Here is a 27,705-nt window from a genome sequence, read left to right on the forward strand (position 1 = left end):
AAAAATATGGACGTTTGAGATTATTTATATATTTTACTCTCCGAAGAAAATTGTATATTATTGTAGCATTATTTCCAGTGTTTGTGGTTAATGATATATGTAGCATGATATCATATTAATGAAATTATTACTTATTATTATTGCTGTGAACTGTACACGATTCATCTCTTTTTCATGAATATTTTTTACACGCCCCGTGATTTCTGCTGGACCACCAGAAGTTGTGTTCAGGTGGTCGTCATGTATGGCATCAGGTGCAAGAGTCTCTGTATCAGCAGCATTTCTTTACCAGGACAGGATGCCCCCTCTCTCTCTCTTTTATGTATCCTGTAACTGGTGATATAAACTGCTTTCTGAAAACTTAAATTACGTCGTAGTTTCAGTCCGACTGTACCGTAATTAAATGCCTTCTCTCATCCCGAGTTATAGAGAAAAAAAGTATTTAACCCAAGCGACGGACGAGTCAGGTTTAAAGAGGAGTGTGTCTTATGAGAGGCGTGTCTTACCAAACATCACTCCGGGTCGGCTCGCCCACTTTATTCCATTGTTGTCGTCACTTGGGTTCGCTACAGCCGTTCAGCTTTAGGTCTGCGTCAAACTCGTGTAAGCATCAAAGAATGTCTCCATCACATCTCTGTGTGTGTATGAATGTATGTATGTATGTATGTATGTTTATAATGGCTGCTTTGATAACTCAAAAATGCGAGTAGCACAGTCGATGCTCTTTTGTTTAAGCTGCGTAGGTTAAAATATTTTAAGTGAAATCCTGACTTACTAGAGCAGAGAGCAGATTCCCTCACTGAGAAAACTATTTGCTCAGTCCGTGCACCCAACCCAAGCCTTCCCACCGGTACAACCCGGTATCACAAAGGACTTCTCCCCTTAAAACCCGAGCAAGAATTCCGACTATTTATGATATTGAATTGTAGCCAACTCTTGCAGTATATTATTGTGTTGCATCATTTTCAAACAACCGGAGATTAACCAATGATAAGAGTTATACTGCTAAGTGACGTATATACTATATCCAGTACAGGGTGTCAAAAACTGTATACACACTGCCTTACAGATTTTTGTAGAGGATTCGTGAACGTTTGTATTACTGTACATCAACATTGTTCTCACTTGTGCATGCAGCATGGGAGACCTCACACATCAACAGAGAACAAGTTACATACAATCATGCCTTCACGAAAATATGCAAGGATGTATGTAGAACAAATTTTCCGAGATACCCTGTATGCTTTTACTTCTGGCATCTGAAATGTAATGCGCGAACATGTCCACCTTTTCTCGCGATATTATGTTACGTAAGAGCTACTGTACTTTCACCTAGTTGGCGAGGGTGATATGGCGGCCATATTGTACTTCATATTTATCATGTAAATAAACTCAAGTGCGTAGATTAAGGACAAGGGAAGTGCGGGTTTAAGAATATACTGTATTTGTTTTATTTCATGGCCAGTTAACCCTCCACTCAGAACATCAAAGGTAAATGTTTTAGCTCGGTTCTTATTAAAGGAAGGTTTTATTAAACTACTGTGGAGACATTCTCGTAGTGCCTTATTCACCGTACTGTATTAATATCGTCCGCTGTTCGCTCTTACTATATATAGACTTACAGTACATTCATGATTTCCGTTCAGTATATCTAGAATACGGCAATATCAAATATCTGTTTAAATACTAAATTATTTAAGGGTGTCATTTAACTCAATGAATCTACGTTGTGAATGTTCCATCAATAACGATTAACAAATGTTTCTGAAATTAGGATCTACATTTCAACAGTAATAGAAGTAAAGATGTATCTTCTCGCCCTTATTTAACTTTGTTATGGTAAGGACAGTAACGCAGGGACCAGATGGTAGAATATTGAACAGTGAAAGTAAATGACATTGACTTTGTGGTGCAGAATACGCGAAACAAGAAATTCCATGTTTTGAAAATCCAATACAGTACTTAAGATAGAAATGCATGGAGAAGAAATGACGAATAGATGGACTAGAACACCCAGCAGCCTATGATAAGTTACATGGATGAGTCGATTATGTGGCAAGAATGATCGAGACGAGAATACCGAAGATTGTTTCACCGGGTATTACATCTAGGGAATACGGTCCCTTGGGAGGCCGAGAAAGAGGTGGAGGGACTGTGGTGGGGAGGATGGGCAGCATTATGGAGGATAACGATGAAAATAGTCGGAAAAATGGCATAACTGATAAATGAATAGAGAAAACTTTAAAGAACGAGATTGTGTACTGCGTGACCCGATTACTAGAGATTGCGAGTAATAATAAGCCTTGTATTGTACTCGCTTTATATTATGCCTGCCTCACCCCACACGCGTGGATGAGACTAATTACGCTGTGTATTTTTTCGTCTTGCAAACAACTAATAATTGATTGTCTACCAATTATGGGTCAATTAGATTAAAGCTTTGCTCCGCGCCCCATAAATACTTTATACCCCCCCTGCCTTTTACAAATTCCCACGACCCCAACATTATACTTGTAGTTTACATGTATTATTTTTAACTTCTGTATTTTTTATTATTTAAGCGAAAGGTAACGTTGGTAAAATAATATACATCAACAGTAATATAAGTTTTTAAGTTTATATTTATAATGTGTAGAAGTAAGGTTAATTTTGTACCTTTACATCATCACCGCAGAACATAAGCTTGTATAATAATTAATATTTATGCACTGTAGTGATGGAGGACATCGTATGATAATCCACCCGCAGAGGTTAACACTCGATACTTTACTTTGACAGGCTCTGATAGGACGACGGCAGGAGGAACCCCACGTGAGTATTTGGGTAATTTTTCTTTGCTGATGTTTCTTAATGAGAGATTATGTCAACATCACATTTCCGTGGTAAGGAAGGTCGGTCTTGATGATGTGGTGTGGTAGTGATGGTTGGTGGTGGTGTAGTAGTGGCAGTGATGGTTGGTGGTATGGTGGTAGTGTTGGTTGGTGGTGTGGTGGTTGTGATGGTTGGTAGTGTGGTGGTAGTGATGGTTGGTGGTGTAGTGGAAGTGATGGTTGGTGTTGTGGTGGTAGTGATGGTTGGTGGTGTGGTGGAAGTGACGTTTGGTTTTGTGGTGGTAGTGATGGTTGGTGGTGGTGTAGTAGTGGCAGTGTTGGTTGGTGGTGTGGTGGTAGTGATGGTTGGTAGTGTGGTGGTAGTGATGGTTTTTAGTGTGGTGGTGGTGTGGTCGAAGTGATGGTTGGTGGTGTGGTGGTAGTGATGGTTGGTGTTGTGGTGGTAGTGATTGGTGGTGGTGTAGGCTTGGGTATGGTGCTCAAGTTTTTTATTTACTGTATCAGTATACAGTGTACTGTACAGTATATTTAGGCTCATGTAACAAACCTTTTTATCACCTTGGTATTATGTTAATACCTTGGATAATGAGTTATCTGTATTTCATTATGTAAATACAGTACAATATATTCAAGATACAGCACAAAAACTACTTTACTGACAAATACTCTTAGTTTTCTTCTTATCTCTCTTTGTAATCCAGCTTTGTAGAGTGAGGTAATCCAGATCACACCAGGTATAAATTTTATGAGACATCAATACTGTACTAGAAATATAGAGTAACAGTATAGCCAAGAACCATTAGTATCACTGTATTGTGTTATTTAGTTTTTCATGTTTTCATTAGTAATTGTTTCTTTACATTTTGTATGTACTGTATTAGAAATATTCACGCCTGTACTGTATCTAAATGTTAATGTGTTTCTCTTTTGATCTTTCAGAATTTATCAATACAAAAGGAGATCTTAGATGTTTTGTGTCAGCTTGTCTCTATTAATGAGAGCCAGGTAAATCTTAAATGTATTCTTGTCATACATTGGTAATCATGTCTGCATTTAAAGTCATAACACATTTCTTTGATTCTATGTTCAATGACAGCTACAGAATTCCTCAGTGGAGGATTGGGGAGGAGGGTTACTCACAGCTGGAAGTAGGGTGAGCAGAGCTAAAGAAAATATCCTGAATTAAATTAAAGTCATACTCTTATACCTGTACAGTTTAACAAAATATGTTAGGTCAGGGTTTTAGTAGCATATGTGAAAATTGCAGAAGCGTCTTTGGCTCAGGAATATATCTCAATTTCTTCCAGAAGTTAAGTTTAACAGAGAACAAAACTTCATACACTATTGATAGTTTACTGTGCCAGTGTTTACTCCTATGATGATGATAATACCAGTAGTACATATTCTTGATTTTACTTGTGATATCTCAGTAAATTTTATTGTAATTTGCACTTACCTCAACCCTCATGATCCAGAAACTAGTTGTTGGAAGACTTAGAGAAGAACGTGACAATGAACGGCCCAAGCATGAAAAGCAAAATGACTTGCACAAAGATGAAGGAAAGGAAGACATAGATCTGCTGTGTGACGAACAGCTGAATCATGACGCACAAGACCATGAAGGCAAAATTTCCAAGGAACCTCCACTAGAAGGTTTAACACAATCCTGTAAGAGTTCACCAAATGTCTTAGGTACTGGAGTGTCCACTCCGCCCTATTCCGACTACACTGAAGAAGGACAGGTTGCCAGTTTAGACGATTATTTTGAAGAACCTGCTGTTTGTGGGTGAGTTACAACCAGGTGTTTATGTTTTGTACCACACACTTGTCATCTGTCATAATAAAAATGGCATTATTAACGTGTTTTGTATAATTAATATTATTTTTTATAAAATTACCAAGCATTTTTAATTATTGTAAAAACAGTTGGAGTGTGTAAGAATACAGAATAGAACTTATAATACAGTATACCTGTACTTAGAATCTTATTAGATACTGTACACATATTAACCAGTGATTCACCTGGCGAGCATTATTTTAGGCACTTTTTACTGTAATGATCCATGCTGGCCAATAGGAGTTCTGAGAAGGATATCTCACAAATCACTTAATTCCTCCTTTTTCTCAAAGAGTGTAATTTTCAAGTTAAATCCTTTATTTTTTTAATGATCAATAATATCCCAGATGAATATTTCTAGTTAAATATTAATTTTAGTTTATGACAGTGTTGCAGAGGAAGCAAATGACTCAAGTGGACCAGTCAGTCCCACCGGCTTCTGGTACTCTCCGGAAAAGCGATTACATAACTTTCAACCACCAACTGCGGACTATACTCAGGAGGACATACATGATCTCGTGACAGAGGATGAATTCATGCATGCTCTTGGTATGTACCACATCATTTCTTTCATGGGTTTAGCACTAAAACTGTGTAAGAGAACTTTTACTTACTGCCCAGTATCCATCTACACAACTACCCAACTTCTGATTTACAAGAATACCATCATTGCCTCTCTCATGCTTTTCACCTACTGAAAATTTAAGATACGATTTTAAGGTGTGATATACAGTACTGTATATTGCATTAACATTATCATCAGTAGCTGAAGAGTCTGGACCATTGTTTACCTTAGTTCAGTACCCTTTTTTTTCACTTCAGGTTTACTGACAGTGCGAGAATGTGAGGAGGTTCTGGCCAAACGTTATGAAAGAAGGAAGCGTAATGCATATTCTCACATTTTCTCAAGTACAATATGGGAAAAGCCGGAGACAGTAAGTACAAGCCAAATACTGTACACGAATGTTGTAATTGTGATGTTTTTCATATTCTCAAGCAGTTATGGTATATTCTTTAGTACTTTTTCTTTGTTTCACTTTTCTCTTTTATTATTTTTTATTTTTTCCTAATTCTGTTGAAGCTGACTCCTATAACTTTTCACTTATTGTATGCCCCCACTCTATTGCATCAATTTGTCCTGATATTGATATTAAGTAGGCATTTGTGGTGTCCTTATGAAGGGTCAGCTTTCACCTTTACTTGAATGCCTTAGTTGAGATAGGCTTTAAGGGGCTAACCTTCTACTGTACATGAAATATTTTAAATTTAGCTCTCAGGTGATACAAACTTACAGGTCTGTCTCCTCTCATTCAGCCTGACAACTGTTTGACTGCAAGCAAAAGAGTTGAAGGGTTGGAAAATTAGGCTGCTCCAGTTAGCCCTATGTTTAGGTCTCAGGAGTCTGTGGACACAGTCTGGGGATGCAGTATATTTCCTAACCATGGAATTCTTTAGTGCCAGGCCATGTGGCACATTGTTTTAATCAAAAATAAGAGGCAGGGCAAGAGCATCATTGACCTACGTACTTCCTGAAGTGGGAGCCAGTTATTGGTTTAATGGAGTTACACAAAAACTACCATAGACCACTGATATTCTGAAGAAACTTGAATAACCTGATAGGATTAGATTTTCCAGGCTGTTTGATTGGGTTTTGCAACAGTAGGAGCATACTGTACTGCATGATGATGGCAATAAGACACAATTTTAACATCTTCCCTTATGTTCATGATTCTGAATATGCCTATGGCATGTAATTTACCACATAACTTTATCCCGTAGCGTCGAAAACGTCGAGCTTGGCTCACCTCGGGTGCTGGATCACCTCCTACATTGCGACGTAAAGTGCGACCACCGTCCCAACCCCCATCACAACCACAGTCTCGTCCAGTTTCCCCAACACAGTCCTCTTGTTCACCTCTGACCACCTGCCCACCTTCACAACCCGCCTCACCACAATCTTTAGAGGATGAATTTTCTGCATCATCTCAGCCATCAGAAGAGATATGCCCAATGTGCAAAATAAAAGGTAAATAGCCAAGTTTGCCATAAATAAATCTTATGATCTAAGAATCACATCCCAATCTCTTCAACACTTATATTTTACTTAAACTTCTGAAATACATGGCTACAGAATCTTGTGCTTCCTCTGATACCAAGATTTTAGCAAAACTCGACTCCGGTGGAATGCTTCCTCTAGTTAAGAAGAAAAACATAATACAAATAATTAGCCCGCACTCTATCATAAGCTTTTCAGACAACACTCTTTAATTACTCTTGTAACTATTTGTTCAGAACTTTGCTCTTCCTTCAGGTGCTGATGTTCAGTGTGATGGGTGTGGTGTTATATATCATGGTCAGTGTGTTGATTTAGGAGATGCTGACCCTCCCCCATGCTGGCTTTGTCTTACCTGTGAACAGCTGGGACTGAGGGCCTCTACCAACAATGACCCTCAGCACCATAGCAGGCGTAGAGGTAAGTCCAGGTAATGGCTGAAAGTCTTTGTCTTTTCCTAATATTAGTTAATAGTGTTAAGGACTATTGCATATTGATGGCCTGTGGAGCCTCATCAATGACTGCAAGACATAACCACTGCCAAGCACCTCCAGGACAGAATGCAAAGACACTGTACTTTGCTTTATCCACTTCGCCATTGATCAGCCTCTTAGCTGCTTGAGTGGTCGGTCATGTTTCTGTAACACACACTTGACATGTACTGGCTCCAGTTGCACTATGCTACAGCATATCAGCAAGAAATGTTAAATCTAGAACCCACCCAGGATTTGTATTGCTCAGTGTACAGTATTGTGTGCATTTATTACATTAATACTATAGTTTCATTGGTTCCTGCAGCTTTAAAAAACAAAAATTCTCAAGAACCATCTATTGTACAGTATAGTCTGGATTTACGGGGTTTTTGTTTACGCGTTGGGTCATTTACGCGGTACCTTGCCAGAATGAAATGTTTTAATTACGCGGTAAATTTCATCATTTACGCGGCGAGCGGCTGGAGAGGTCCAGACTGCCGCGCCATTTTTAACTCACGCTGTCCATTCTTGACCATACGTGGTAAGTGGCGCGCATTAGGCCGCTCTTACGTTATCGCTGACATCATATGACATATTGGACTGTGATTGGGCCACGCATCCTTACCACCCATGCATTCCCTTCGTCGCTAGCTGTGATTGGTCTAATGTATCATGACGTGCCCTGCCACCAGAGGGTAGAAGTCGCTGACCTAGCCGGGCCTGTCTCATTGTTCTCAGTTCGCGTATACAGTTCTCTTGTGCCCGCTATTCCCCTCACAATGGCTTCCGCTGGACCCCCACCACCCGAGAAAAACCTTGAATTACCTGGACCAAGCCATGATAATGTGAAGGAAATCATTGCGTTGGGGGAGAAAATTAAGCTCATCCTTGACAATGACCCAGACAAGCATCGGTATGAAGTGTCTAATAACCATCTGACGAAAGTTATGGAGCCGTATATCAAGATCTATCTCGACAACATCAATGCTAGTCGTCAACGTAGTATTGAGGACTTCCTCGCCCGCAACCCACCACAACCACAGCCAGCCCAAGTCAGTGATAGTGATAGTGACAGTGAGGATATGGACTTTGAGGGGTTTGTCTGGGAGGCCCTGCAAACCTCTGCGAGTATTGAAAGTGATTCCCCGGGGGGCAACTAATCTGCCCTCTGCCTCGGAACCAGCCGCCATCCACGTGTGCCGACCCAGCTTTTCTACTAACGTAAGTGTTAAAAAACCTAATATTATTGATATTTCTCTTAATTATTAATTGTGTGTGCATACCATCATAAAATTAAGATGTTATTTTTACTACAACGTATGTATTGTGTCGGAAAAAGTGGAGTTTGGGGGTCGGCCCAGTCTCTATTTCAATTAATCCCATATGTTCTGTTATTTCGTTTACACGTTTCTCGCTTTACGCGGACCTCCACGGGTTCAATTGACCGCATAAATGCAGACTATACTGTACCTGCAAAGTGGGCAAATCAGCAGGGAGTTGTCTTTTTTTTTTTTATAGTTTTTGCCGCTCATCAGCCATTTGGGCAATTTAATGTTAGTACAGGAGGACACTGAGGACTGGGAAACCTGTGATGTTTGGTAGGGTCACACACTCCTCACGTGTGTCTGGGCCGAGGAGCGAACACTTGACATATTGGTGAGATTTACCCATTTACGTGAATAAATTTTACAGTGTCTAAGATAGGCTCCAAAACATGATCTAATTTGAGACTTTTAAATATAATTTTCTCCTGATGAATGATTGACTGATTGATTGTGGTGATAACATCCCTGGCGGTGCAACAGCTTAGGTCGTGGGAATTCCATGTTTGTTCAGTATACAGTATGTTGAGGATGCTTACTTACATGCTTTTGTGTATATATGCTTTTTTCGAATACAAATTTGTAGATTATTATGCACAAATATATATCAACCCAACAGCTCCATAGCTCACTGTGACCCCATATCTCAGTTGGTAGAGTTTTCTCCCTGCAAACAAATGTTCATGAGTTTGATGCCTGACCAAAGCAGAAGAATGAGTTACCCCCTTGTCTACTAACCCTTATGCTCTGACCAAGAATATAAATAAGTACTGTACACTATTGGTTGCACTTGTTATTGTGAAACATCCCTTCAGTGGACTAGCATCTCGCCAAGGGGGCAGAATTACCCACCAGCTTCTAAAGGCTAAGAATCAGGGGATGAGCACCTCTCCAGCCACCTAAATTTATTATAGGAAGGACATTGTAGGAATTGAAAAAGTGTAAGTATCTTTTTTTCAGGTTATCTTTTTATCATCATGGAATATATATATATATATATCTCCAGGACCCAGGTAGACTCTTATGATTTATTTGTATCTGCCCTTGATGTTTGTACAGTTTGTGTAGAATATGAATGTTTATGCTTCTTAGTCTAATCAGTGGCCAGTTGGAAATGTACATGGTTGATTTTTTTCTGTACAGCTGCAATAGTATGAGCATCCAAGTCATATATTAATATGATAAGATATTATTTTATAATTTTGTCATTGCTCATTCAGAGGCTCTGGCAGTGCGGGAACAGCTGCTTCGTCAGCGGGCAGAGCTCACCATCGCTAAGCTACAGCTGGAAGAAAGGAAACAGCACCTAGCCAATGCCCTAGAAGTAGGCCAATCATCTTTTTTTTTTATTATTTCAAGATGAATAATTATTTATCCTTATTATTCTGTGTTATGACCTAATACCCTGTTTTAGTCACACTTGTATAACTAAGTCTGTGGGTTGGAGACCCAGGAAACCCTCAACATTAGTGGCACAGATTATTCTTTGATTAGTTATACTCTTTCATTGGAACTACCTGTATAACCTTTAAACAATGGGTTAAAAAAATTACCACTCACAAGCCACATGTGACTGCTGTACAGATGCCTCCCAGTCAGCAGTGTCTTTTACAGGAAGCTACCAATAGCTTCAGCTTCAGCCATTTCATACTTAAAAAGTTTTTAAGCAGAGTTGCTCAGTTCTTATTGTTTGGTTTAGTAATGTAAGCTTGGCCTTAATTTACATGATGTTGCAAGTGTTGGTTATTTGGGTCCCACTGGCAGGTCAGGTCAGTATGTGTGGAGCTAACATAACCCACACTGTCAGGGGGAACTGAGTTTTATAGTAAGTAACTCACTCTCTTAAAAGATGGTTTTTATAACCTGATGCCTGGCTTCAGTGGTTCAGATATAGTCAGACAACTATAGATTGAAGAACCAAGGTTTCCAGGACTCCAACACTAGTGACTGGAAATAATCTGGAAATTAGATTTATGCGATGAATACAACAATTACTTCTAAAAGCTGCAAGTATTGGCCACCTCTCTAACACATCCGCTCTACAATGCTCATTTGACTCGGCTGCAAAGTACCATTCCCAGATCAGATCACCTCAATCCCAGTCACATGAATGAAATTCAGCAGATGCTCCATGCTTAGCTTCATTCATGTTGAAACTCAGGTACTTATCCCTATACTGTATATTTATAGTACTTTTCTCAAGATGTGACTTTGGCCATGCGGTCATCAATATTTTCATGTTAATTGTATTTCCCAACATTGTGAGAGTGTATTTAGCTCAGCTTATTGAATGAAGTTGTCTGATCTATGGTTCTAAAGGAAATACAGTGGTGGGATTCAAAATAGGAGGAAACTTCCATTATAAATTCAGTTGATGTCATACAGAATATCTCTCCTTAGGCATAATGATTTCTGTATATCCAGTATCATTCACTTTAAAAACGGTCTTAATCCTTCATTTTTGTCTCTATTAATTGGGAGTGGGGCAAAGATATGCATACCTTTCTTATGTTGACCTGGGAGCCATGGACCATAAAACTGACAAATAACACTGGGTTTTAACCAAATGTGGTTCATAGATTTAAAGTATTACAACAAGATCTCGAGATAAATTTGATTATTAGCTTTATCATTTGTCATTAGTTGCCAAAATTGTGGTTCTTTGGAGTTTGATCTGGTATATTAGATGTTGTAGCAATCAAAAGTAATAATGTTGCTATACTTGGGGTGTGGGAGGTCATGCTTGTTACTCTACCTGATACTTTTAAAGTACCAAAGGCTAACTATCAGTACCTGTACAAAGGGCTTATTAGGTAAAACCAATTTATGATTAGAACCCTTGAAAGTTAATTGACAGCATTTTATGTTTACTTCACAGGCACAATGCTCAGAGAGATCAAAATTGCAAAATAAGGAGGATGGAGTCCGCAGTGCAATCCACCAACTTCAGGACTTCATCTTCACCTTCCAGAAATCAGGATCTCCACAAGCCAGCTCTCCCAATGTCCCCACTCATTGGAATGAGTCAGCTTCAGTCACCACCTCACCAGCCAGCACTAGCTCTCGCCCATTCATGCCCGGACTCACAATATCCCGATCATCATCCCCAAGCCAGACGTCTCAAGCATCTTCTCCAGGGCAAGCTTCAACCAAAATATTTATGCCAAATTTAACTATATCCTGTGCCACTTCTCCTAGCCAGGCTTCATCCCCTCGCATCATGCCAAGTCTGACGATTTCTCGATCTTCCTCACCCTGTCAGGCGTCACCTCGACCCCTTACTCTAAGCCAAACCATTTCCCGATCTTCTTCGCCCAGTCAAATATCTTCACATGCTTCTTCTCCAAGCCAAGTTTTTCCTCAAACCTTCTTACCTGGACTTGGTATTTCTCCATCGTCTTCTCCCAACCCAAGTTATTATTCTCGCCACAAATTAGAAAAGAAACATCAGGTTGAGGCAAAAGGACACTGTCAGAATGTACAGAACATACTGAAACTCCACTCCAAGAACCAAAAGAGAGAGGCTAAATTACACACCTTGACTCATCAAAGTGAATCTGATTTGAACTCTCAGCCAACAGACTTGTCAACGTCCACACATTCCAGACAGAATGGTATACCAGGCTTTAGGAAAGGGGATGGTGAAGCAATGGCTGCCTCCTTGTAAATTGTATTGAAGCCTTTTATATTGTTGTACAGATTTGTTAAAAGTATGTCTTTCAATTATCTTCCAACAGAACAGTATGTCACCTGATGTACAAGAAGGTTTATTTTTTATTTTCAGTAGCCAAATATGAAGGATAGAAATTGTGTAAAAACATTTCCTCAGTGACTTGAATATTGGAATGTGTAAGACAGTACATGTGATTAAAACTTCTTTTGTGTAAGAAAAAAAATCAGTATTGATAATGTTTACAATGAAAATTGCTTTGAGCATTGTTTAAGCCGGCAAAAGATTTAATGTGTGGTGATACTGGAGTTGACTTGGAAACTGTTGCAAATGAATATTTTGATGGGGCACGGAGAGAAGCTTAATATCTTGTGAAGTGAGACTAGTAACCCAAACTACTGTATTGTTGTAGTAAATTTATATAAGTTTTGGGCGTAAGATTTTACATAACGCTTAAAAATTGTGAGGGGGGAAAGAGATATTGATTTTGTTATATAATCAGTAAAGTGATAGATTGTTATATAAAATAAATAAATATATATATATATAATATATATATATATATATATATATATATATATATATATATATATATATATATATATATATATATATATATATATATATATATATATATATATATATATATATATTATATATTATATATTATATATTACAGATATATATTATACGAGAACCATACCCGGATGTTCTTCAGGATTCATTTCAATAAAAACATGTAGATTTTTTCTGTGGTTAGAAAATCTCCCAGTAACCGGATTAAATACGACAATGTGGCTTAAATATTTGTTTTTTCTTGTAACACAGGTATGCATATGATGTTAACAAGAACATAATGCAGCTGTTCCACCCCATTATGTTGAAGTAGTAGTATCATTGGTCAATAGTTATATAGAGTGTTTTTTTTTTTTTGCAGAGCAGGTTGTTGTCATGTAGAAGTATTGGAATAAACAATTGCAAGCCAAAGGATCTTCCAAACAATATCATGTCATTGTAACTCACAATACAGTACAGTATTAAGAACTGTAATATGGTGACAGATGTTGTATACTTTATTGTAAATACAATTATTAATTTTATATCTGTGCTCAACAGATGTAATAAGATAATACAATATTTGTTTCATTGTCTGATTTTGTGTAAAAAGAAAAATAAGAACTTGGAGAAAAGATGGAAAAACTCAGTGTATGTTGGTGAAAGATTCAGGTGTAATGAAAGATGATGAAATGCAAATTGGTTGGTATGTTTGTTTGTACATGTGTAGTAAAATCTGGTGAGCACAGCAGTCAAGTGGATACAGTGCACCTTTCCTGTTCAGGGGGTCGGTGCCTTGATTCCCAGGCGCTCCCAGTTCACCCAGCTGTAAATGGGTACCTATGTTTATGACTTGTGGAAGCGAAGGCAGTCGAGTGCACTACCGGCCATACAGCCTCCTTGTGAACCAAAGGTTTAGTATTCAGTTTGCTGTATCCACACTGTATCCACTAATGGGCAGTCATGCCAATGGGACCCAATTTCACAGTAAAATATCACTATTGAGGCAAATATGGGTTGAATTTTCTGATTATTTGAATTATTGGACTAAAACTTAAACATGGTTTCCAGCAATAAATTAGGACTACCCTACCTGCTTGAGCTTCTGGACCAGTGACATGAAAATAATGGCAACCTCATACTTAAGTCGCCCAATAAAGTACTAATTTTTGTTACAGTGAATCACTTTCTTTCTAAACAGAATTCCATGTCATTTTACCTCTTAAACCAAGATCAACTGGTAGCCCTGGTAAGGAATATCCATTACCTAGACTCAACAATACTCCAACAAAAGCATTAGTTCACTCAGGCATCAAAGGGTGGAATGGGCTCAAGAAAACAGTAAACAACTAGAGACATGATAGCATTACACAGTTAAGTTAAACAAAAGTACTGTACCTGTACCATTAACCACTAATTTACAGTACAGTAAAGATGCATTATGAGGTGTAAATTAACAAATGGCCTGCCACAGCATTTGAATAATGCTCATTATTTTCCTACATCATTTAGAATGTAGAATGACTATAGTATATTGATTATTCTTAAAGACTAGTCCAGTATAATTTGAGTAACCTGCCAAATTTTTCGTTCATATACAATAAGTATTATTATTTTGCTACTACAGGTACTATTATCATTTAATACTTATAATGCATTACTGTTAATACTAATACAGAGACTATTAAAATTTTATCATTTATATTATATTTACTGGTAAAGTACTATTGTTCCTTTGAAAATTTAGTAGTTTAGGCCATTTCCAAAATAAAAATAAAATCGTTCTTCACTTTTTTCTGTTGTTAGTTCACCCGTGTAGCTGAGAGAGGCGGGTGTTTAGTATACAGTACAGTGTGTTTTGTATTGTAACCAAATACATCTTTATACCTACAATACTATGAATGAAAAGAGGAGTGAAATTAAAATCGGTACTGCTGCGTCTGGTGACATTAAGAAGAAGAAAAGACGCGATATTGTGATGATGAGGGTAACACTTTAAGGACGACTCACAACTGTTCCCCTTGGATTTTTCCTGACATTTGAATGGGTTGGCGCGATTTTATGGCAACTCAAAGGTAAGTCTAAGCTTTATAGTTTTGTTCATTTTAAAATGTTAAACAAATACAGTTCTGTGAGTAATAATTTATCAGCGGAAGTATGCCTAAGATAATACTGTCATAGTTACCCATTCATATATGTCTTCTCGCCCCCAAATATATTTTCTACGATAAATATGGTTAACTGCTAAAGAATCCGGCTCAAGAAGGAGGCGATTTTTAATATAAAGATATTAAACTCAGAACACGTTTACATAAGAATGAAGTTTGAATACACATTGCATCAAATGATCGTCGCCCCAAACATTAAAATATTGTAAACTCCCGATAAAAATATGGAATCTAATTTGGGTACTAATGGTTTATGCACTTCAAATTTATGCATTTATTTATTTTGTATACAGTATATTTTCCCTCGTTAGTCTTCCGTGTGGGATCTTATCACTATCATCAGGGTCGGAAGTAGGGTGATGGTGAGAGGAATATTACAGTATATTAGTATTAGTTCAAGTCATCAGGTCATAAGGTCAGCGCGAGTACTTCTTACCTGTGTCGACTTCGGTGACCGGGAGACTTAGGTGAACAAGACTCGGGTAATATTTACATTATAATCCAAACTCTTTACTCACCTGTCCCACTGATTTAATTAACAAAATAAAAGGATAAATAACTCCCGCTAATGAGAATATCGTTAATAAAGGTAATTATTAAACATGGATATTATACAAACTTCTATGAGTAATATCCTTCATAACAAAAGTATTTCTTCAATGAGCTCAAGTGTTCAACCTATCACTCATCTCTGAATTATTTGGTTATCTGTAAATATTTCCTGTACAAGGCGGTGTTGTCTAGGTGGGGTAAATGATGTGAGGATGAGGGAGGGAGAGGAGACGGAGGAGGGGGAGAATACTTAAGAGACGTAATCAAGACCACTTCAAGATTACCAAAGTACCGTCGGTGTGCCTTCGGATGTTGTTATATAGAGCTTGTGCTTAGACGACCGACCCGACCGACGACGCAAGGTGACCCGTGTCTCATATTGCACCAGCGAATGTGTCCATATCGGCATTACTAAGTCACTATCACGAGTATCGGAGCATCATTAAGTCACTACCATATATGGGAGTTATCATTAAGTCACCACAACAACCACGGGAGTATGATTAAGTCACTTTCCCAACCATAAATATTATTTAAAGCTGCTGTTCTGGAGAGTTGCAGGGCCGTGCTTGTGTGGCGTAATGTTTCTAAGCACCTCCCTGTTCTCACTCTATACCTTTGCTGTTGTAGTCGATACAACTGTACTACGCTTCTACCTAATTCTAATCCCTCACTCATAATCGATAAATAATAAAGTTGTTGGATAGTAATGGTTTCTGATGTACTTTTCAACATCTTGTGCCTCATCAACCAGCGAAGACATTGGCTAATAAACCTACGCATGGTTAAATAATGACAAGGCGGATGTGTACAGGTTGAAGTACTCAGTGGTCGTTCGTCTAATCCCGTTATCTGCCGAGATAAACCAGAGATTTTGTTAAGAGTTTCGATGTTCACATCTCCAGATAAGCTGAGTGGGTTTTATATCTTGTAATAATGACATATGTCTTCATATACTTATCAGCTGCTGTTGGTATAATGAGCGCCACGAATAACATAACAATCAGCATCTGTGTATCGTAAGTTGCTCTCCAATTAGCGAACCTTCTTGTGTCACAAATCCTGTCTGATGAATATAGAGGTGTGAGGCCCATTTGGGTGTAGGAAGACGATGGCGTCACAAATCAGAGGTTAGTCCAGATTGCTATCGTCAGCCAGAGTACATACAGGTTATCCTAATGAGGTTGGGTACAAGACAAGGAGGTTCTGGTGGTTGGAAGGACGACAAGGGTGATGATGAAAGTATCATGAAGGTTATTTTGAACAATAAACAACAAGTGAACCACCAAAACTCCGCTCTCATGCTTCTCAAACTGACCCCAATGAACGATGCTGGTGGCCGTTGGTATCATGTATGATATTACCGACTAGATTGTCCTGGTTGTATCGTGGTTCTAACAAGTAATGATGTGGTATTTACTGGTCCATCTTGACCACCTGATAGTCTACAGAACTGGACCATCTTACTATATCTTGTAACCTGGGAGTCATGCCCTGTTTATAAAGCCTTTCACTGATATCTAAGTCAAAGTTTATTTCTACAAAGATAATTTTATCAATGAGCACTAATGTCATTTTAATTTTTTTTTAATTTTTATTATTGTTACTTTTCAAATCAGATACTTGATATTTGTACTTAAATACTTTTGAAAGATGTTCAATTGTCTTCTATAGGTAGCACCTTTTTTTACTTATACTTTCGAATATATTATCAATTACTACATAACGCTGGTGAGGTAAACACTGCCTGTTAGATATAAAGGGATCTTGTGGATAAATTGACTGATAGACTTAAATAATATTGAATATCTGAAGCTCACTATCATATCATTATATTAAATATACCAGTGCTAAATGTACTGTACTCGACCCAAACAAAGTAGTGTCTTATCGATCTTAAACCAGCGTCTTTAAAAATTTTAAGATATCTATAAAATGTGGTATCATAGAAGCACTTTTCATTGTTTCCACGTATAAATAACGTTAAGATTATAATTATCCTTATTGATTGCTAAATATAACTCACTTTTAATGTAAACAGGAGATTTACCTTGTATTTTCGACTTACCAATACAAATGGGTGACCTAATTGTCCACTTGCAACCCTCCTTCACTACGCTACAGTGTTCAGCAAATATGAAAATGTACACATACTTACGTTCGTTACTGTACTGCGCACATCATTGTCATTCCTAAAAACCCCATTTAATTCATATTACGCTATATATCATTCAAATCCACCGTGCGTGTAGAATCTCAGAAAACGGGAAACACTGTTAAAGGATAACTCACCTACTCAATGTTACTAGACCATGTGTTGTATTGTACCCAGGTACAGTTATATAATGTTAATTGTATGTATTCATAGCGTTAAGGAGAATTCAGGGTATCCATAAGATGATTGGGAAAGTCCAGTTGAGCCGGGCTAGTGTACTGTAGGACTAAGTGTGGATCATGGTTTGAAGGTCATACTATTTACGTCTGTGAACGTGTAGCGAACATAACTTCCACAGATATATGAAAATACATGAGAACATTGATCTGGAAAAAGGATAAAGGTATCAGAACTCTGTGAAGTGTTGGAAGTGATCTAGAAACTATGCTTCAAAAAGAATATCTTGTATACCCACGCCATGAAAATACGATGCTAGGCTTTGTTTGGGTTGGCGCCTAGGCCGCCTCGGGTGTGCCGCGTTGATGATATAACCCAATGAATTTACCCAGGAACTAGCAAACCAGACCCTTACCTTAGTGTGTAATTTAGGATTAAGATATGTATTTATAAAGCATGAGGTCACAATAGATAGGAAAATGGAGATGTGGGAACCATAGGAATCCAAAGTGAAAATTGAAGATTGGAAACTGTAGGCCTAAACAGAGAGGGGGGTGGGAGTCGGGACTTCACCCTCAGTGATGCCTTGACTTCTCCCAATACAGGTCAGTGTCCTTTATCATGCTTTATTCAGCCCGAAAAAGGACTTATCTAGCAGTTTTTACATCTGAAAACCTTGCCTGATGTCATAGAGTGAAGTCATAGTGTACTAATGTGTGGTGACGAAAGCCCCTCCGGCAGTATTCTCAGTGATGCCTCGACTTCTCCCAATACAGGACGACGCGTTCTTTTACTTTTACTTTTATCCTCTTCGCCACTGATCGGCTTGTTAGCCGCTTGGGCGATCGGTCACGTCTCTTTTCCTTTATATTCTTCACCAAAGGGTCGGCTCGCTAGCCGCCCGGGCGATCGGTCACGTCTCTGTCACGCACTGTGTGGCTGAGCGCCTACCGGGGTCAGCCATGACCACACTGTGAAGGCCACACCACAGTGGTCATGCACTTCCACTGTGAACCTGTGGATCCCCAGCACACCACCCCAAATGAGTAGTACAAATAAGGAAACGCTTGAGAAACTCCGCGGTTGTCTCTTGGAGCGACTTATAATACCAGGCGTAGAAATAGTGCTGGTATGTCTCTTGGTGTAGCCCTCGTCTCTACCCACCGAGGGCGGTGTGCGAACGAGGTGCATCATCCCGGCTGTACCGCCATGTCAATACACCTCAATCCGTCACTAGGCCTCGCTGCTCCACCACGTCCCGCCACGCCTCCATGCACCGCTACTGCTTAAGTCCGGTCTTTATCATATCTGGAGCAATAAAATTGTAATGTAACACATGAACATCACATGCATCCTCGCCCCCTCGCCTGGCTACGTGTTGTAAGATGCGGGTCGTCGGGAGCTAAGTGGATGCGCTACCCAGCGGCCCAAAGACATCCTGGATTATATTCATCTTTAAAAACAACATTGTGGGTAGAGGAACAAACACGAGTGAAAGAGGAGTTACAGGTACAGATACAGGTACATATCCAGGTTACATATCAAGTGTAGATATTAGTGTTGTAACGGGCCGAGTTTTCTCTTTTCAATAATTTACCATCCAGCTACTCTTTTCTGTTAGTATTCTATTTATTCATATACTTATAGGTTGTGTGTAGCACTCTTTCCAATGAGTACCCTGTTTTATATACTTATCCTTCAATTCTTTACATATATATATATACTTATTCTTATATATTCTTGTTTATATTCTTATATGTTCTTTATCTCTATATACCTTATATTCTTATATATTCTTGTATAAGTAACTCTTATGCTTCTCTGCTTATGTTTTCCAAGTCAATGTTCTTTCTTTTCATTTCCTTTCATATATATTGTATTCTCAGTTTCAATGTTCTTACCTTTCGGAAGTATACTTTGTTATATGTCTATTCTTATACATGGGTTAGTCTGGGGAACTATGTTATTCTTTGTACAACACTTTTTATACTTACAAAGGGTAGCTGCCACCACCCAGACTTTTCATTCTATAACATAACTCCTGGAAAGTTGTTGGGTAGTGTGGTAGATGTCTAGGCACGTGAGTAAGTATTATTTTCTGGGAACCAATGTTTAGAAGGAGTAGAGTGGTGATACTCAGATTACTAATTCAATATTTATTAACACAGTGAGTGGAGAAGATGCATCTTAAATTCACTCAGGCTAAACAGAACCGCAATTAACTTATTAAATCATCAAACACTTCAAGAACTTATTACCTCATTCAACACCTCCAAATACTCATTACTTTAGTAGACAACTGTGGTATTACTACCTTGACACATGAGATTCTGTAACTATTATTCACAAGCCATCACTGGACCCTCAGGTCTTACTTTAACAAGTAACAAATTACCCCTCCAATTCTTGGTTAGAACATTATATTCTCAGGTATCCTTTCGTGGTAAACGATAGCCCATAAGCGTCTCGAATACAGAGGGTCGTGATGGACTAACTCTCAGACAGGAGAGTGGCACCATGAATGATTGATTGATTGTTAAGTGTCAATGTGGTAATGGTGTGTGGGGTAGTGTGTAATGGTAGTGTTGTGGTGGTGTGGGTAGTGTGGTGGTGTGTGTAGTAGTGTTTGGTAGCGTAGTGACAGTAACAGACAGACAGATATAATTATTCCAGTACTATATCTCGCAAATCCAGTCAGGGACGAGGTAAAAATAATAGTGTTTACAATATAAAAGATTTAAAAAATATTAATTGACCTAAACCCAAGTCTGGCTAAACACAGAGAATTATATGCAGCTGGAGTTTAATAAAGAAATAATAATATAAGGGAGGCAAACTGCTTGAGACGGAATTACTATAATTTGTCACATCCCCGTGTGTCTCAAGGCGTCCTGGCGGTAAGCAGGTCTCAAGAGCTCTTGTGAATTTTAGGGATAATTGTTCTCTTCCTTGTGCAAGTGTATTAAATTTAAGGCCCGTTAATGTGATAGCCTCTTGGGTACCAGCTGTCAGCCTGGCGCGGCGTGACACACTGAAATTCTGAATACCAATATTCTGATATTGGTCGGGTGTAACTGACGTAGGTTTTCACAAATTGTTCAAGTGGTGTTGTGATCTTGTTGAGGCCGCAGTTATAATAATTGTTTGTAATGAAGGATTGTGTGTCTAATTATAAGATTATAAAATGAACCCATCTAAAATTTAATTTTTTTTCTTCATAAAGTTCGTTGTATTATGGTATCGGTATAAGTATATGATTGGTGTAAGTTGGTGTTGTTCCCACCCTCTTAGGCAGAGAGATAAGGACGACGTACACTAAGTCACGGCCGAGGCGTCACCTTCACGTGATTTATATTCTGTTGACTAGTTTGATGTCCGTAAGACCAACACTTGAGTGCTGGAAATAGCAACGATAGAGATTTTAGTCCTGTTTATGTCTAGTGATGGTGACTGAACTTTAGTGGTTATAGAGATCCTTTACAATGAATACATTATAAATAATGGTGGTGACTGTACAGTGAATTATAGTGTTGACAATTATTTTTTCCCCGGTGAGGTATGGTGTTTGGTCAATGGTTTGTGACACCAATTCTCACGATGGGTTCAATGTCTTTCGTATCATGTTTCACTGAAGATGTCTGTCTCCCTTGATATGTACTCTATGTGTGTGATGCAATTGGCTTGTGTGTCATCACTGCTATCTCCATCTTGTGATAAATGACGATAATATTTTGTGCATCTGAGTTAAAAAAAAAAGTAGCCAGAGATGGTAATATAAATAATTTTCAGCTTAGAATTTGAGTAGCCTAGTGATCGCGTAGCCTAGTGATCGCGTAGCCTAGTGCTTGCGTCATAACACCAATTAATGATTGGTTTAAAATACATCAATACACCGCTGCCACACACAGAAAGATTCACAACAGACACGTATAGATGCCTTAAACACACACACACACACACACACACCTACGTCACACCAGATAACTAGAAATATAGAACATAACTTATCTCGTGTCCGCCTCTCAGGTCACTGACACATTACCAGAACACAAGATCGTCTGGTCAAAGGTCATTACTGGTCAGCTCCTTCAAACTCACACCTTCCCATGACTATCAAAATATTACACTAGACAATGCATTCCTTCCCTTGTGACTACCGCATGTTAGGTTACTGCAAGCATCACCATGGCAACTAATGAACCCAGATGACACACTTAACATACTGACAATCTCCTGCGACCTCAGAGAAACACTGATATTGATGGACGATGAACTTGTGCGTGTAAAATGGACATCAGAAAGGTGTTTGGTGAGGGTTTTTTTCTTTCTTAAGTAGTGTTTATGTGAATGGTTTCTTGTTTAATTAACTTTCAGGTTGTGTTCTCTCATGCCTCGAGTTTATTAATGAAGTATTGTCCAGAAGATTACTCTCTCTCTCTCTCTCTCTCTCTCTCTCCTGTGAAATTCAACAGTTTCAGGGTCACCTTTTTTTGGTAAATGGTCTTTGACTTCCACAATACAATCTCGCTTCTTGTGTTACGGCGATTGTTAGCAAGCCGAGGGTGTGCATGATAGCTCCTTGGTTTAAAAAAATAATAGCGGTATGTTTTGTGTAAATGAAAAACAAATTACAGTAGTCTATCTAGCCTATGCACTTATTTGATTCGTTTTTTTTTATTTACAATTTATTTTAGATATAACTGTTTGGAAGAATATTACACTGCACACACATTGTTTTTGGTTTTTTAGGGGGGGGGAGTCTCAGACGCGGCTGGGCAACTCTCTTAAGCACTGTATCCACAACACCCCCTATCCCTGAAGCACATCCTCCTGTTTTTTTTTTTTTTTTTTTTTTTTTATACGAGGATTAGCCCACCCGAGCACAGGTCACTGACCCACATCAGGGCCCGGGGGGCGAAAATTTAATAATAATAATAATTCATAGTAAATAAAATTTATAATAAAAAGTAAAATAAAATATTAATGGTAATAATAATAATAACACTGTGATAATAATAAATACAAAGAAATGCAAGAATGAAAAAAAATCAACAGTGAGGAACGCTATATATGTATGTTGTTTTATCATGTAATAGAAACAATTGAGACCCTACAATTGTGTGTAAATGAGGCAGAAAGTCAGATCAGCAACCTGGGACTTGGTCACAATTTTCGTGATGCCATATGGCAGCAGGGTCTACCATTAGACAACACATTATGCTGCCAATATCTTCCCAGGCGGTAGTACCTCCCTGTTCGGTAGCTGCCTACTACCAAGAATAGGATAGTTACGTTGACTGCAGTAAATCTCCGGAGTGGTAGCTGGTGCATTGACTTGAGCAATTGGTGATCGCGCTGAGGAGGGGTACGGGAGCTCAGTGACGAACAACACACCGGAGATGAAGTAAACATTGGAAGGTGACTTAAGCCGCCTGTACTGAAACTCCTTCCCGACCCAGAACGGGGACCTGAGACACGAACGGTGGTCTTATACTTCCTGCATGGTTATAACAGTATTTTTGGGGGCTAACACTGAACTCGTATGGCAAGTTTAATGAGAATTTCTCTGTCCAACTCTGAGATACTTGTTTACTCCATCAGATACACTCACAGACGAAGCAAAATTAATAATCGTATTGTCTTTCTGTCAGATATTAGCAACAGGAGAGTAAGAGCATTTGTCTTTAACAGGTGATTGTGCAAATACAGTAAGTTATTTCACACTAAACTGAAGAGATCCAGAACAAGTGAAACATTCAAAGGACAGAATTCTCCTTTTATGTTGACTAGAAAGACGGAGAAGAAACAAACTAATTTGACAGTCGTCACAGAAAGTGCCGCTTGCAGTTAAGCGCCCGCATGCCCGTAACGTGCCGCGCAGCTGCCTCTACAGCAACAGTTGCTTGAAATACAACTGTATAAACTCCCCCTTGTGCGGGATAATCAAGAGGAGTGGCAGGAGGCAATGGACAACCACCCTCAACTGAGTTACACTTCGTTTCATTTTATATTTTAAGAAACAACAACACATGTACAGACACAAATACACATACTTACACATGGAAGCAAAGATACAGAGATACAGGTATTATAATGTTAACTCCCCATCAATGTTGTCTCACCACTGCAGGCCGTCAGCCACACGTGTTGGCTCAAATGCTCAGCTCGATCAACAAACTCTGATCCACAACTCTCATGTTTATAACAACTTAATATATTATTATGGCTTGGTTGGTGTGTTAGACTCTTCCCCATCACGGTTGAGGCGAAGCTTAAAAATATCAGTAGTTCTTGTTGGTTACTGTATAATACACTACAACTGGCCAAGTGCTTCTGACCGCCCACACCTACAAGTATGGTCTCATCTACTGGCCGCCGACACCCACACTCCAGCTCACTGGCCGCCCATATCCACAGTCCACCTCACTGGCCGCCCACACCCACAGCCCACCTCACTGGCCGCCCACCTCACTGGCCGCCCACACCCACAGTCCACCTCACTAGCCGCCCACACCCACGACATTGCAAATCTGAACTTAAAGGACCTCACAGTTTGACCTGTTAAAATATTCTCTATTGGGTGATACTCACCTTTCTCAGATGTTATTCACCTCTCCCAACTGATTAACAAGACTGAACTTTTGTGATTAATATTTATGATCCCTTCATCAGTTATGCTCAATTAATTCCCTCAACTTCCTGGATTATAAGTGACATGATCGGGAAATCGTGTACAGTATTATTTTGTTCTGTTTGTGTTGCACATTGTGTACTGTAGTGGCAATGCTACTTATTTTGCGGTTATGCTATATTAGGTTTGGTTTGGTTTGGTTTGGTTTGGTTTGGTTTGGCTGCTTTTAAGTCGAATACATGGTGTCTAAAGGGAAGATGATGACAGATGCGCCTCGTGGACTTTGATGACGTATTTTAAGTTATGTGATGGGCCACTTAATACTTCTCTATACACACTCGTGGAGGCAGCACGTCTAAGTAACAACACCGTATTCAGGGGACGTGTTCAAACGATGAAATTTAGAGTGTAAATGCAAATATCGCGTTAAGGTTAGCTAAATTTAGCGCAGTTAGCGGACTGGTGTTGACATGTGTGTAAATATATGAGCGGCGAGTGTTTGTGTATGCTATATGTTAGTGTGTGTATGTGTGTGTGAAGGCTCTCCATTTACTTTATGTTGCCTCGTCTGGCCACAATTCAGATGCACCGCTATGCTCACTGGTTAATACGTTGTCGCTCCATCTTTTCCCCCGTCCCCTAATCGACGTCGTTCCCTCAACTCGGGACATTGTTGTTCACTTTGGTATTCTGCGATTTTATCAGTGGCTGGTCTGTTATTTCACAAATTTTAACGTCTCTTCCTCCATCCATCTATCTGCCTGTATGTGTTCAAGTATAGTTTTGTAGTTCATTTTGTTTTTCCTTTCCATCGTCTTCTTCAATTATTATCTAAGTTTCTGCGTGAAATTTATCTATTGCTTCAAACTTCTGTAATTATCTCTGAATTCTCTTCATATTTGTGTTTATTAATCGTATCCAATTTTTCATTAATCACTTCTTTCTTGTTCCTTCTTTTTATTCTCTTTACATTATCTCGTTTTACGAAAAATATCTCCAAATATTTTTCATAATTTCTATTTAATTTTGTTGTTCTTGTACTGTACTAACAATACTCTTTTCTTCGTCATGCCATTATAGTTACTGTTCCCTCACCACACACTCCACCGCTGACACTACAATTATACGTAGCAGTCAGTTACTGTTCCCTCGTCACACACCCGACCGCTGTCTCCTCTCAACGCCCGTAACACACAGGATATGCCTTGCGAGTTGCGTCTCCATTGGGTATTCTTCGTTCATGTCTGAGTTTTTAAATTTCCCAACAACTGTTATTATTATTATTATTATTATTTCAAGGAACTTTATTTGTATCATAAGAGGACAGACCTCATTCGGCTTCACTATCAACAATGAAAACTGTTTGAAGTACAGTACTAGAATAACAAAAAACGTTATAAAGGATAGATATTTTTAACTTTTGATTATTACATAGGCCAAGTGAGATTATATATATATATATATATATATATATATATATATATATATATATATATATATATATATATATATATATATATATATATATATATATAATAGGCACTACAGGTCGCGGCAGATCTGGTTACGTTCACCCTCATCCATGGTAACTGGCCTGACTTTATGTAACTGTGTTTGGGTGGGCTCTGAACCTCATTAGATTGGAGCGTACTGATGAGACAGCCGATAACATGACATGGTTAAGTGTTATCTCTCTAAACATCCTTAAAATGTGTACCTTTTTTATATTTAGTCGTATTTGTATGCCTATATATTGTGTTCATAACGTAAAGAAATTATTATTATTATTGTTATGGATTTATTATTTATTTTTCGTGTGTAAATCCTTGGATACACAGGAGCTGATCTGACCCTCAGTATCCAAGAGTTAGTGACTTAGTGGGTTACCTTGGCAGGATATTGGTCCATGAAGGGTTGTTCCACCATCATAAACACGCTATAGAATACATACATATCACCGAGTGCAGAAGGGCTGGTGCATTTCATTCTAGATTTGGCTAAGGCGGCGGACTTTTGTTAGTTGAACTCAATAAACGCTTTTGTTCCTATTACAATGTGTATGATTTTATACGAAGAATCTTTGAAAATTCATTGGTTTTGACGAAATTTTCAAAGATTGTGAAATTGTTGTTTTCTTAGTCAGGGGAAGTACTTTATGGTAAGCTCCACTTTCTTTTTTGTTGATGTTCAGTGTCTTCGTGGAGTACATGTGTGTGTGTGTGTGTGTGTGTGTATGTAGTAACGGCTCAGCAAACGTTGTGTGAGAGGCCATCACCGCAAGTAGTGGACAAGTGTGTGGTAGGTTAGGTTAGGTTAGGTGGTCGCCTGGTTTGGGAGTCGAGAAGGATGACTGAAGGCGAAACGCTTTAGCCAAGCGGGTTTGTGTCCTCGCTGTTAAAGGGAGTCGCGGAACAATACATTCTTGTGTTGATTTGGTAAAGCCGGTTTTGACAAGGTCATCTGGTCCCTCATTCCTCGTGATACCAATAGAACAAGTTATCGTATTTAGAGATTGTGGTACTTATTTTCCCTTAATATTAATAACAGTTGTGAAAGAACAGTTGTATTCCTGTCAGGAACACACCTTGGTATAATCCGTCAGCCTCAATACGTATAGTTACATTGTTGTCTTGAGTTTTTAAGTTCCTTACTGATCATGTCCCTTAAATCTTTCCCGTTATCATATTTTTTCTCTATATAAACTTTAATGAGGTGATAGCTAGTTTCCCAATTCTCTTTTCCTAAATTTAAAACTCTTAATTTCTCTATATTGTTTTGTATTTGCCATTTTTATCCAATCTAATGCTTATCTGAGTCTTCCTTTCATCTCTTTTAAGTCTTTATCTGAATTAATGATGCGGTAAATTTTTTTGTGTCGTCAGCAAATTTATTTATGTTTCTGTCTAGTATCTACGTGTTTATAATAAAGACCAACGGGCCGAGAACTAAGCCTTGAGGTACACCACTTAAAACGTGTTCCCAATCGGATGTCTTATACCGTAAACACCGACTCTTTGTTTCCTCTCCGTTAACCGTATCTTTATCCAATTTTTCCGGTCTTCATAGATTAGATACTGGGTTATGCAGCTCATTAATTACGGGTTTGGTTGTGGTGTTGGCGATAGCTTCTACACCTTAAACAACTTCACGCCTTGGTCGCCCTAGTGCCGGCCAGCCTTCAACTCCAGACAACAATCATTACTAATCCAATTCAGAATTTCACCATCATTATCGCCTGCCTTTATTTTCCCTCGTTAGTCTTCCGTGTGGGATCTTATCAC

At 38.6% G+C, this 27,705-nt stretch overlaps 1 protein-coding gene across 1 annotated transcript in view; it reads left to right on the plus strand.

The window, feature by feature from the left end:
- Nucleotides 1–12,721, plus strand: part of LOC121864166 — a 21,031-nt gene extending 8,310 nt beyond the window's left edge. Inside the window, exons 2-10 of the mRNA XM_042363153.1 lie at nt 2,779–2,811; nt 3,771–3,836; nt 4,307–4,617; nt 5,057–5,217; nt 5,491–5,603; nt 6,448–6,694; nt 6,980–7,141; nt 9,737–9,840; nt 11,395–12,721. Of these exons, the coding sequence (XP_042219087.1) occupies nt 2,779–2,811; nt 3,771–3,836; nt 4,307–4,617; nt 5,057–5,217; nt 5,491–5,603; nt 6,448–6,694; nt 6,980–7,141; nt 9,737–9,840; nt 11,395–12,183 (1,986 nt within the window). The 3' untranslated portion in view covers nt 12,184–12,721. The remainder of the gene's footprint in view (nt 1–2,778; nt 2,812–3,770; nt 3,837–4,306; nt 4,618–5,056; nt 5,218–5,490; nt 5,604–6,447; nt 6,695–6,979; nt 7,142–9,736; nt 9,841–11,394) is intronic.
- Nucleotides 12,722–27,705: the final 14,984 nt, after the last annotated feature.

This window comes from Homarus americanus, unplaced genomic scaffold (assembly GCF_018991925.1).
Source record: "Homarus americanus isolate GMGI-L3 unplaced genomic scaffold, GMGI_Hamer_2.0 scaffold26351, whole genome shotgun sequence".
Classification (NCBI taxonomy): Eukaryota; Metazoa; Arthropoda; class Malacostraca; order Decapoda; family Nephropidae; genus Homarus; species Homarus americanus.